The sequence below is a fragment of the Agrilus planipennis genome, unplaced genomic scaffold (genome assembly GCF_000699045.2).
Source record: "Agrilus planipennis isolate EAB-ADULT unplaced genomic scaffold, Apla_2.0 scaffold36, whole genome shotgun sequence".
Classification (NCBI taxonomy): Eukaryota; Metazoa; Arthropoda; class Insecta; order Coleoptera; family Buprestidae; genus Agrilus; species Agrilus planipennis.
The window spans coordinates 405,575-418,923 of NW_020438956.1; the positions used below are offsets into that span (position 1 = coordinate 405,575).

Sequence of the window (13,349 nt, forward strand, 5' to 3'; positions counted from 1 at the left end):
GTGCAATAATTCCGAATGATCTTTGGTTTAAACAAACATTAAAACTGACTACAATTTCTTAATACCTCAGAAAAGTATTCTCATCAAATTATTTAGAAGATGATACAAAATTTTTAATATTAATTTTATTAATGTTGCTACAAGTAAAAAGGGAGAATTCATAGAACTTAAAAGTAGGTGCATTTACAAGTTAGGGAAATTTCGAAATTGTTTCTGTTGTACCATTTATTTTAAAACTGCCTCTAATCGTCGGAGAACATTCACTAACTTTTTTTTGTTTGATCTTCGTGAAAATTTACGAGATATTATTCGGGAATTATTAATAAATACAAATTTAGCCATTAAAAGATGATTTTATGGTTAAAAGAAAATCTCTGCGGAAAAGGATAAGAGGTGACAAGGTCTCTGTAATTTATTCTAGTTACGTTCGTTCAGTTATTCACGTTTTATTTTTGACAGATTGTATCCTCCTAAGAGCCGTGAAAAGCTAATGGGTTCCGAGAAAGGGCGTCGGTATCGATGCAGAAAGTATCGACTTTAAAGGCAAAGTTCAGACAAAGTTTCAACTCGACCGAAATTGAAACTGTGTTTTCTTTCTTATTTTTCCACAGATATGTGAGATATTAGAAGAAAATGGCAAATGTAATTGGAAATATATATTTAATGTCATTGTTGAATATCTTGGGAGATATTGCCCAAGCGTGCACACAAAGTCTCCTATTATGTTTGAAACGAATGCAGTTAAAATGTAAGGTTTGTAGAAACAAAGTGTTTGAAAAATTCCTGATTTTCTACCAACCTTACTTTAGCTGGGACAATGAAGCGGATTTAGGCTGTTATGAAGGAAGGGATTCCCACAAATTTCTGACCTTTTTGAGAATAATCTTTTCTATTGTAGTACTTAAACTAGACATTGATCTTTTTATCTTATCAATTTGATGTTGCATTATATAGAGGAAATTAATTTTCTTTAGGGGTTAAAGGATAATAACTATGTGTGTCCACAATGATGACACGATCAAAGAAAAGTTATTATGCGGCTGTAACTTTGTTACGAAGACATTGCCGAGCAAGGACCAGTCCTGCATAAAATTTTTGAATAAATGTCATAAATTAATGGCAACGGACACGTAGGCAGTGTGGCAATCTCCTTCCATAAAACCGAGGAAATGACGGAATTTTAGTAGTCAAAGAAATGTCAAGAATTTTTTCACTAATTGTCTGTGTTCATTCTAAGTATTTGTTACAATCGGTTTACCTTTATAGCTGTACAGAGAGACGATCTAGTTTCAGCTTTAAAAAGTAATAATAAGATACACATCATAAAAGAAATAGAAATTAAATGGCAAAGGTATACTTCATTTACTTTCTCTAGAGATGTGCCCCTTCCAATGTCTTGGATGCACGCTGGCAAAATCGTAGGTAGGGAGAAAAAAGCTCATTATACTCTCGCCACTTGTTTATTAAACATACTTTTTCATACAGTACCTGTCAAAAGTTTTGTTCAATCATGATAGTAGTGCGAGTCGAAACAAGCGTTAAAGCCTTTAATATGTCTTCAAATAAAAATAAACATCTCGTTGATATTTTCAGTAGTAATTGATATCAATAACAGCACATTTGAGCAATGCAATTTTTAGTGGATAAAATGGTCAATTTTTCCGTGCAGTAGTGTACGGAGTATACGTTCCTCATCGGTTAAGAGTTTGGCCTAGAGTTGTCTCCTTTCTTTTCTGGCCTAGTGCTGTTCTTTTCTACTTTGCGCCGGTCAAAGTAAAGGTCACATCGCTAGAGAAACGAAACAAAGTATAGAGATGTCTTCATAAGGGCTCATCTTTGACCTATTTTGAACTCAAAAATTAAATATTATAAAGCTAAGAAGATATACATATATGTATAAGTAAAGGTAATCCTTGTAAAATCTCACACATGTATTTTTTGATGACTTATTTTAATTTTATGTGGTCCTCGATTTTTTTTATGTGATGAAGTGTATATGGTACTATTTTTATTTTTTTTACTTGTAATACTCATTAAGGATTAATATGTTCAAAAAGGAAGATGATACCGCCACATACTCCTTGTAAAGTAATCAGATCAGTTTTAGAATACTGTATTTTTCTTTAGCTCAAAATACGCAAAAAAACAGAATCAGTTTATAATTCGACCATGTGTTACGGATGAGTTTCTGTATTTAATCAAATCAAAATTTGACAGGCAGTATCTTCGCAATTCATGTTTTGAAAAATTTATTATATGAAAGCACAATATCCTCAACTAAATGTAAATATATTATCTATCGTAAAAATATCTCTGAAGTAATTTATAAGTATTAATAATATCTCTTAAAGGATTTTGCATTACCGTCTTGATGGAAAGTCTCTCAGACAACAAACTACAAACCCTATAGAATGTTTGCTATCGTTTGTCAAAAAAGTTAAGAAAATTATCTAATAATACCAATTTTTTATAATTATAATTTCAGTAACTATTTTCAAAAATAGGAGAGTTTAGAAAATAATTCCTTTAAAGTAGTTCTTTCGAAAACTTTCGCTTATTCCTGAAAAATAGTACAGGTTACTGTAAATATCATGCTTAATTTCTGTATGTCCCTTGCTGTCTGAGATAATTGTGGCAGCCATTTTAGAAGTATCTTTGACGATTTCCGATTTAAAAATCATCAGTTACCAAAAAGATAAAATACATTAATTATATTAAAGGATTAAAGTATACTGCCACTTCAATTAACAGTTTGGGGTGTGAAATAGCAGATTAAGCTGTTCATTCTTACATAATTGCCCTCGTAAATTTACAGTTGCTCGTTATGCTTCATAAAGTTACGGGAACTTTAAATTTGAGAATGTTTTGCGCCACTTCGTGTTTCTCATTTTGCGAATGTTCGCTGCAAGCTTATCACATTAGAGTCAGCATTAGCATATGTTAAATAAAATTTCATTAAACAGTAAAAAAACAAAAAGTAAGAAATCAAGCTATCCGTATGGGTCAAAGGGTTTTAATTATACGAGACGAACAACCTACGTTTTGCTTCAATTATAAGGCATCTTCAGGGTTACACAGGCACGTGCACGGCAACGGTTTGCTGCCGAGCCGTACACGGCTGCCGTCGCAGCACGGCATGGCGCCGTAGCCGTGCAAGGCAACAGTGAGACAAGCAAGTGTATAGAAGTATTCACACGTGCCGTGTGTTCACACGGCAAAAATTGTTTTCAGGATCGTTTCTCTCTCTGAATTGTGCAGTTAACAGAAGAAATTATATAGTGTGGCGGATAATAACACCACTATATTTAATTTAAAACATATATTTGACTAAACATTATATTACACCCTTTTGTAAATATTTCTACTCGAATTCTTTTGTAACTGTCTTTCTATTATTATTATTATCTGTGAAAATATTGGGAACAGTGTATTCAAATTGTTTTGTACTCAATTCTATCGCTATCAATAACTTTTATTACTTGTACTTTCCAGTAATCCCTAATTCGAAAATAATTAAAAAATTTGGAGCCATCCTCTCGTAGCTCATGAAATAATGTTACAAATTCACCCATCAATTGTCTGTTTTCAAGTAGCGGATGAATCCAAAATCTTCTTGTTTTTTGTGTTTTTCTGCGGTTATGCCATATCATTAGTAACAACATGCGTTTTTTTCTTTCGTTCATTTTGGTCACGTATCAAAACAAAAGTAAACCCGAAGTGAAAAACCGTGTGCAGTGTGAACGCAAAGCAAAATGAAATTACGGCACGGCACGGCACGGTTGCCGTTAGAAAACCGTCCGTGTGAAAGCAGGGTTAGGTTTCTAAGCTATAATATCCGAAAGTCCAACATAAAAATTAATTAAATATGTAGAAGGTCGGATATGCTTTTGTTATATTACGAAAAAAGTTTCAAAATATGTATCCGCGAGCGAAACCTTTTGCAAAAGTAAATTGTTTAGTTTATAAAATATTGGTCCTTCCCCCTTAAGTGTAATGATACCTCTACAAGATTGTGATTGTAGAACTAACTAACCAGCAAAACGCAGTCGTACCTTATAAGTATCTGTTACAACAAAAGTACGATACGTTAATTTTATTCGTACTCTAGCGAAATATCGAATATGTAATGCGTTAATTGAGTAGATATATATACACGTGGGCCTACCTAATCGTTTACCATCCGTCCCTTGTTCGTAAGTAATTGGCTCTTTAGTTAATAGAAAACCACGCGATTTCATTCTTACATGTCTAATTGTAATAAGTTTCATTTAAACAAAAAAACGATTTGAAAATACCTAATTTCAAAGAACTAGAGTCGATACTTGATAATAGGGCTATGAAGACGACCACATCAGTCAGTTTAATAAACAAACTTGTTTTATTAATTTTTTGGTCGTTTTTTATATTTGTTCTATTTCATAGCATTTAAGGTGAGTCTAATATAAGAATATGAAATTTATCTAATTTTATAAATCATAGTTTTGAACTAAATTTTTTACTATAAATCTATAGAAGTTAAACTAATTTTTAATCATTCAAGTTTACCAAAACATTTCGCATTTGTGAAGTACCATTTTTTGAGTAAGTTTGAAAATATGTACCTATCAGAAAATAAGTTTTCTTAAAGTNCGCATAAAAAGTTTCATTTCAAAAAATTGGGAGGGTAAAATGGAAGCATCTGCTACATACGTTTCTCTTCTAAGGCTTTCTAAAGAGAAATGACTTTGTGATCCAATAGTGACGTACCAAAGTGCCATAAAATAAATGGTAGATAGCTGCCTTAATATAGTGTCCACGTGTAGGGTTTTCTATATTTGTTAGCACTTACGTTATATCCACGAGTGGTATTATAGTATAAACAGAATTTTAACGGTATTAATACAAAACGTATGCGTGACCTACCACTAAAAATATTGACTCGTTAATGTACAATTCTTTTACTAAAAGAAAAAAAGAATAAAAGTAGCCGTCACGGGACGCATTACAAATATAAAACATCGAAATTCCGATTTATACAGATCAAAATAGTAAAGGAAACAGTTAAAAATAAATAAATTAGTAAGGATAAATTAAACGAAGAAGTTGCATCGGAAGGGAATTGAACCCGGGCTGTCCATGTGGTAGATGAACATTACTACCAGTGAATCAGTGACATGAAATGTTCTGTTAGATATGACTGCGTCATGGATTCAGTATGTCATGTATGTACAGGGCGGGATGAAAAAACGCGTTCTGAAACTCGCTTTCCCTCTCAGCGCTTTGGACGTCTTCTATGGAGCTGTATCAATATCCCTTGAGCTGAGGAAAGATGAAGAAGTCTGGCGTTACCACATCTGGACTGATGGGAGGAGTGAGGTAACCCTGTGTTTGGCCAAAAACTCCTTCACCAGCAGCATGGAGCTACTCGAACACTGTTGGTGGTTCATGACATCTTCCACGTAGGCGTCCTTAATCATTTCGAGGGACTCCGTCGCGGGTTTCCCGAGTTTAACGCAGAATTTGATAACTTCGTAACAGAGGTTCGTGGAAATCGTCGTACTTTCTTCCGCTTACCCACTGGCCACTGGAAAAAATATCTGTCTCTTCAGAAGGCTCCCCACTACCATATCCAGGTGGTCCGACCCCCTCAACCGCTCCGTTTGCACTACAGAAATTCAGTTCTTTTGATCCTACTCTGTATGGTGTATATATGTTAGTTAAATAACCCCAACGCATTTTCGCGTAAGCATGCAAGGAACGTCATCCATTGGCGCAACCGGACGACCCGTCGTCCCGTATTGATTTTACGCTTGAGCCGAATTTACCCTCAAGGCGTGCGAAAAAACATTTTTTACATTAGAAATGAAGAAAAATACAACTTACTTAATTGTTACATACTTTTAATATGAATGTACCTAAGTAAATAGCAGAAGTTTCAAGTGTCACAGCAGTATTGTATGTTTTTGCTTACCTAAACTGGCGTCGTAAGTGTTCATATATTCTGACGTCATAAACTGTGAGACGAGAGCAGTCTTGCCAACTCCTGAGTCGCCGAGCATAACGACCCTGTACTTGGGTACTTCAATTTCTTCAGGAGATCCGAGGGGCGTAGATCCCACCGTTTGATAACCCGAACCGCAGCATGAGCCTTCGAACGGTGACCTTTCACCCGAAACGTTACTTGCCCTGGAACAATAATGTCAGAAGCAACTTTAGTCAAAGTGCAAACAAATGTTCCCAATAAGTGTTTGACTTTTGAACTACTGATTGAAGGATGAAGAGATAAAAGGCGAATTTGTGTCTCTTTTATGAAAGGTTTTCGGATCATTGAATGATAAAACGGATCGAGCTTGTTTCCTTCAATTCTAAACCGAAGTAGATACTTTATTGACGACTTTAATCTGCAAGTTTCAATAAAGTTTTACCGGTATGAGTTTAGTAACATGTAATTTCTTAAGGGAATAGAAACTGAGGGTTGTTTGATTACAGCTTTTACAGCAGTTGATAAACGAAATGTTTGAAGAGGAAATGTTAAGTGCATCTTTTTTACACACTTTGTGCCTTATAAGGACATGAACTTATTGCATTGTCCTTTTACCAACATTACAACATCACGTATGTTATGTGGTTTCGACAATAGGTACATTAAAACTACTATGTTAATATATATGTTGTACTGGTTACAATAGAATATTCTGAAAATAAAACAGTTTTCATTTTTTCAATTACTTTCGATCAACAGACACAGTAAATGTTTCAGTCAAAAAATTCTGTTGAGAGTCACACACTACAATTCCGTCGTTCTCTTCTTCAAGCAAACTGTTCTCATGTGCAAGTATTTCGTTAGGTACAGTTAAATATGTCTGCTCATTAACGAAAATTAGTTATTTCTTTTTGCCAATTTAATTCTTGGATATCTATCTTAATTCAAAATTTGCCTTTTTTTCACATTTTCATCACATTTGTTAGCAGCAGTCCCTTCTTCCTTCGTTCATTTAAAAGCTTCGCTATGTAAACTATCAAGAATATGGCGAGAGTCTCTGTCATTGCGCTTTATCTAACTCTGTATGTTATACCACTAATCAATTGGGTGTCCGTACCTAATAATTGTATAAATATCAGACATTTACTTTCTTCTTTCAACTTATTAACCAGATAGGGCGGTTGCTAACAGAACGCTTACTTTTACTTACAATAAACCTTATAGGTAATATCCTAAACATACAAGAGAGATCGCAGGTAGAAATTGCAGCGGACACTAAAAGAAAAAGGAATAACATTACACAAATTAATGTGTAACAGAAAGAGATGTAGACAAGCAGCATTCGAGCATGTTCAACATTCTGAGGAATTTAGGACACTTGTTTAAAGGTATAATTTCAACCAGGCAGTTATAAAGCCGACCCTGATCTTTTGGGGTACCTAAGCAACCTGTAACTTCTACACCGCTTACTATTATTTGGTTATCTCTTTTCAGTATGTGTGGTCTCCTCATAAAACATTTACTAAATTAACAAGGGCGTTTTCAAAGACTACATCCCAAGTGAAAACAAGAAAAATAATACGTCCTTTCTCACAGATAATTTATTAAGGACTTTGTCAATTTTAATCGTCCCAACTATACGTGTTCATAATAATTCATACAATTTTCCTAAAACAATGTAAGTAGGTACTTTATAAAGAGATTTCGCTCTCTCGAAAAATTAAACGAACTGTAAAGTTCATGAAAGGAAGCCGTGCAATATACATGCGGGTTCCGTAGATATTAAAGGGCTTCGACATCATTAAAGGGCAGTTGCCTCTGAACAGCGAAAGGGATTTAAAACATTCCAACGTTTTCATTTGTGATTATTGCGCCTCTTGCGTTCTAAACCTCTGTATAGGACGAGGGTATTTCCACAAAAGGATGCAAATGAAGTGCATCTATATAGATACGCTGGAGGAAATCCAGGAACTCTCTAAAACACTGTACTGTAAATAACGGAGCACATAAAGCCAGATAATAATTTAAACTTATTGCATTGCATTATTCATAGCTATTAATTTCCATAAGCTATATTCGCAGATTCTCGAGTCATTTATCCTTAAGACATAACGGAGGAGGTACCTAATGCAAATTCGTTGTTACTTATTTCTTTTGTATTTCGATAGAGATATGAAGGCGAGCCATTCATAGCAATATGATTATGACGTTTTATAAATGAATAAACTACATGAAGGATGTGTTTCTTGTCATTGCGAATTCGTAAAATATTGGAGGTAAAATTAACTTGCCCTTAACCTTTATAAAAACGCAGTGTCTAAGTAATGACGATAATAAAGGGCAAAAAGCAGTTTCTTATTGTTTTGGTATGTTGTGGAGGCAGGTCATCGACAAACTAGTGGTGATTATCTAGAAGTTTGAAGTATAGTTGGGACGCTCAAAATTGAAAAGAGATGCCAGGTAGGAATTGCAGCGGACAGTAATAAAGAAAAAGAAATAACTTCCACCAATTAATGTGTAACAGAAAGGGCTATAGACAAGCAGTATTCGAACATGTTCAACATTCTGTAGAATATAGTTTAAAGGTATAATTCCAGGCAGTTATAAAGCCGACCCTGATCTTTTGAGTACCTAATCATCCTCTAATTGCCGCACCGCTTACTATTATTCGGTTATCTCTTTTCATTTTGTCCGTACTTCTCATGAAGCATTTCCTAACTTAACAAGGGCGTGTTCAAAACGCAGCAAATTACAGTCTCAAGAAGAAACAAGAAAGAAGATACGTCCGTCATATAGATAATAATTTTGATTGTCCCAATTATACGCTATTTTTGATGTATAAACACCTTATTTGGAAATATGAAGATTGGAAAAACTTTGGCGGTTGTTGTAGAACAAACAGAATAGCTCAAAACCCCAACGCCAAAATACGACACTGTAGCTGTCGGAAGCACTTTTCGGTAACAAAGTTACCTTCTTCAGTCCCGTTGGGGTTTTGAGCTATATTCTGTTTGTTCTACCTTATTTGGAGATATGAGCAGTCAATTTTAATAGACAGAATATATTGTTGTTTTTATGTATTAATAACTTTTTTCATAAAGCTTTCTACATTAAAATCCAAATAACAGTATTTACCAAATGGATGATAGAGTAGATGCGGTTGTGCACTTGTAAGTTATGTAATAAACGTTGTGTATATATTTGTATATCCCTATGTACGGCTTTCGCGAAGCTGTCCCTGTTTGATATGCTCGCGTACTCCAAAATGTTTTCAATTTTCTCAATTTCTACGTTAATAATTCAGACGCAGATAAGTGGAGAGAAAATTTGTAAGCACTTCTTTTCAAATGTCAATGTTTTAAAAGGAAATCTTTTCCATTTGTTCATCGTAATAAACAGACAGGCACAACAGAATTCAAAACAGATTACTTTTCTGTATATGTATCTTAAAACGAACAAGAAGAATCAATAGAGCTTTGCCCTTTGCGGAATACGTTGGTAAAATAAGTACAATTGTGTTTTAAAAATGAAACATTCTCTTATTGACTTACGCCAGTATATAATATGTCGCAATCTGCTAGTATTTCCTACCAACTAAACAAGTCTAAATGTCATATACGGGCCTTACTAAGGTACTGAGTACTGCGTTGCTTGCAAATAGAATACGATTTTGTGGCTTCATTCTAGTGTAGGTACAAAACCACGTCAATTTAGTGTCTAAAGTACGTAGACGGGATTGATATGTAAGCGGTTACCGCCATGGCTTCGCCTGCAGCATACATATTATAACTTAAAACTCCGAAGGTGTAATTCAGATGAAAAATTGAAGAACGTACGTCATTCTCAGAATTTTGATATCTTTCAAATGCCATCTCAACTATGCGATAAACATTTATCACTTTTTATAACTCGAAAACTGATTTTGATTATTCAGTATTAGAATTTCCTTATTTTCGAATGAGATCTCACTCGATATTATTTGAATTATTTAGCCTTTTAGAATGCGATTTTCGCAGAATGCATTCTTAGGTATTGATAATCAATTATTTAGTTAATCGATAGGTTACGACAACCGCCATTAGACGTAATATGCAATATAGGTATTATGAGGATACTGGCTGTGTGATACCATGCTTAAGTATATGTCTAATGCAGGCCGCAGAGAAGTCAGTTATTTCCTATTATTTTCAATTAAAAAAATTATGTTTTACTTATTAAAGTGAATTATTAAAACGGAAAGGAGCTCGGCAAAGCAACCAAGACCAATATGGCAGAGCAGTCAAGGCCAAAACGGAGGCGCCCATGGCTCGCATGAGCTAACCGTGTAGCATTTATATTCTCACTCATTCGTGCAAGTGCATGACAATTGCATTTATAGACTATGAAACAAAGCGAATATGAAATTATTGATAGAATAACTGTTCAAAAGTTCAAAAATGATTTAATGATTTAAATAAATATTGTTCTAAGTTTTNAGGACCAGTCCTGCATAAAATTTTTGAATAAATGTCATAAATTAATGGCAACGGACACGTAGGCAGTGTGGCAATCTCCTTCCATAAAACCGAGGAAATGACGGAATTTTAGTAGTCAAAGAAATGTCAAGAATTTTTTCACTAATTGTCTGTGTTCATTCTAAGTATTTGTTACAATCGGTTTACCTTTATAGCTGTACAGAGAGACGATCTAGTTTCAGCTTTAAAAAGTAATAATAAGATACACATCATAAAAGAAATAGAAATTAAATGGCAAAGGTATACTTCATTTACTTTCTCTAGAGATGTGCCCCTTCCAATGTCTTGGATGCACGCTGGCAAAATCGTAGGTAGGGAGAAAAAAGCTCATTATACTCTCGCCACTTGTTTATTAAACATACTTTTTCATACAGTACCTGTCAAAAGTTTTGTTCAATCATGATAGTAGTGCGAGTCGAAACAAGCGTTAAAGCCTTTAATATGTCTTCAAATAAAAATAAACATCTCGTTGATATTTTCAGTAGTAATTGATATCAATAACAGCACATTTGAGCAATGCAATTTTTAGTGGATAAAATGGTCAATTTTTCCGTGCAGTAGTGTACGGAGTATACGTTCCTCATCGGTTAAGAGTTTGGCCTAGAGTTGTCTCCTTTCTTTTCTGGCCTAGTGCTGTTCTTTTCTACTTTGCGCCGGTCAAAGTAAAGGTCACATCGCTAGAGAAACGAAACAAAGTATAGAGATGTCTTCATAAGGGCTCATCTTTGACCTATTTTGAACTCAAAAATTAAATATTATAAAGCTAAGAAGATATACATATATGTATAAGTAAAGGTAATCCTTGTAAAATCTCACACATGTATTTTTTGATGACTTATTTTAATTTTATGTGGTCCTCGATTTTTTTTATGTGATGAAGTGTATATGGTACTATTTTTATTTTTTTTACTTGTAATACTCATTAAGGATTAATATGTTCAAAAAGGAAGATGATACCGCCACATACTCCTTGTAAAGTAATCAGATCAGTTTTAGAATACTGTATTTTTCTTTAGCTCAAAATACGCAAAAAAACAGAATCAGTTTATAATTCGACCATGTGTTACGGATGAGTTTCTGTATTTAATCAAATCAAAATTTGACAGGCAGTATCTTCGCAATTCATGTTTTGAAAAATTTATTTTAAAGAGAAAAAGAAAACGTTAATTACTTTCACCTATTGATTTTTGATATTTGTTGTGTTAATTGAGCGTAAAAGTAAATAAGACAGTAGAAAACTTTAGGAATGCTCCAGTTTCAAACTTTCGAGAAATCACTAACGATAAGTTCATTTCCCCCTTCTCGGAAGAGCCCACGGATGTAATTAAGTCGGCAATGCTGGAAGTGATGGGATTGTCGATAACCATCTACGAAAACACGAACCGTCTACAAATAGAGCTTACGTGTGTTCGTTCACTATTACCTTTAATGTACGTGTATTATTAGTTTCCGCAGTTACGGTTGCATCGCCTGCCGGAATGAACGTTTCGTAGGTAATGCAACTGTTACAAAATTTACGATTTCCGATACCCACAATGATAACCTTTATTTATTTATTAAACTATGATAAGTAAGGAGTAAGCATAGATATTTTATTGGCATACCGTAACCTATTTTAAAATGCATTTATGACAATCTAAATAACACGTCAATTTATAGCCGTAGAGAGAATGATACAATAGAATCTCGATACTGTGAACTACGCGTAACAGAAACGCCGTGGTAATACATATTCGATTGAATACATATATTAAAGGTGGACAGCACACTAGGAACAAGGGGTGAAGGTTATATTTTTTGGTTTGCTACTTGTCGAATATGTTCGAAACGGAAGTTTAGATGTATTAAAGATTTCTGGAAACATTTACCAAGTTTCTTTTGAAAGCTTTCTGCATTCGTCCTATTTTACGTTGTCGTTGTCGTTAAATTATATTTTTTAACGTTTTTCATTTGCTCTTTAATTTTTGCCACCGATATTTATGTCATCATCATCATCCTCATCATCAAAATACGCTTGATACGTCTCTTGAAAATTTCTTCCCACGAAGATTACTTTTCAAGTTTGGGTATAGGTAATAATCGCTGGGAGCTGGGTCAGGACTGTAGGGTGGGTGAGGCAAAACTTCGAAGCCACCTTTTGCAGGGCAACCATCGTAACACGGCCCTTGTGAACAGACGCGTTGTCGTGCAATCTGGAACAACCAAACAAATCTTTGGCCAATTGTCCTCTTCTTTTTTCCTTGACTGCTTCCTTTAACCGCTCTAGGATTGAAGCATAGTATTCTTCGATTATTGAGACACCTTTATCTTTATAATCGATCAACAGTATCCCAAAAGACTGAAGCCTTAATTTTCTTTGCTGACTGTGACACTTTAAACTTCTTGGGCGGGAATAAGCCTTTTTTGTGTCACAGCATAGAATCTTGTTTGGACTCAGGTTCATAATGGTGAACCGAAGTTTTGACCTCACTAACAATTCCAGTCAATGCTCCATCTTTATCTTCACTTTGAATGATTTCCGGAGTGGTCATCTCGATAGGCCGACCTGGCCGTGGGTCGTCTTCAAGTAAGTTCCTGTCTTGCTTAAAGAGGGTATGCCACTTGTAAACCATGGTTTTACCTGGGCAAGAGTCCCCGTAAACGGATGATATCTCTTCCAGTATGATTTGAACTGATTATCCTTGCTTGGGAAGGAACTTCATAACACCACAGTACTCGATTTTCTCCATATTTCACAATTTGTTCCCGATTGAATAATGACCTACCTATCCATTCTACGAACTTAATCGCACCCTCGTAGATACATCTTTAACAATCTTTTAACACATATGCTTTATAAATCATAATTTGTTTACAATAGAGTAAACGAACCT

The 13,349-nt window shown here is 34.6% G+C and overlaps 2 protein-coding genes across 2 annotated transcripts in view; both read right to left on the bottom strand.

Moving 5' to 3' along the window:
* Positions 1 to 11,843, bottom strand: part of LOC108733978 (ras-related protein Rap1-like) — a 30,528-nt gene extending 18,685 nt beyond the window's left edge. The window contains exons 1-3 of the mRNA XM_018465345.1: positions 11,758 to 11,843; positions 11,524 to 11,589; positions 5,951 to 6,165 (exon numbers count right to left, since the gene is read on the bottom strand). Of these exons, the coding sequence (XP_018320847.1) occupies positions 5,951 to 6,165; positions 11,524 to 11,589; positions 11,758 to 11,843 (367 nt within the window). The remainder of the gene's footprint in view (positions 1 to 5,950; positions 6,166 to 11,523; positions 11,590 to 11,757) is intronic.
* Positions 11,844 to 12,532: 689 nt separating this feature from the next.
* LOC108733979 overlaps positions 12,533 to 13,349 on the bottom strand; it is a 96,256-nt gene continuing 95,439 nt past the window's right edge. Inside the window, exon 2 of the mRNA XM_018465346.2 lies at positions 12,533 to 12,738. Coding sequence (XP_018320848.2) covers positions 12,533 to 12,738 — 206 coding nt within the window. The remainder of the gene's footprint in view (positions 12,739 to 13,349) is intronic.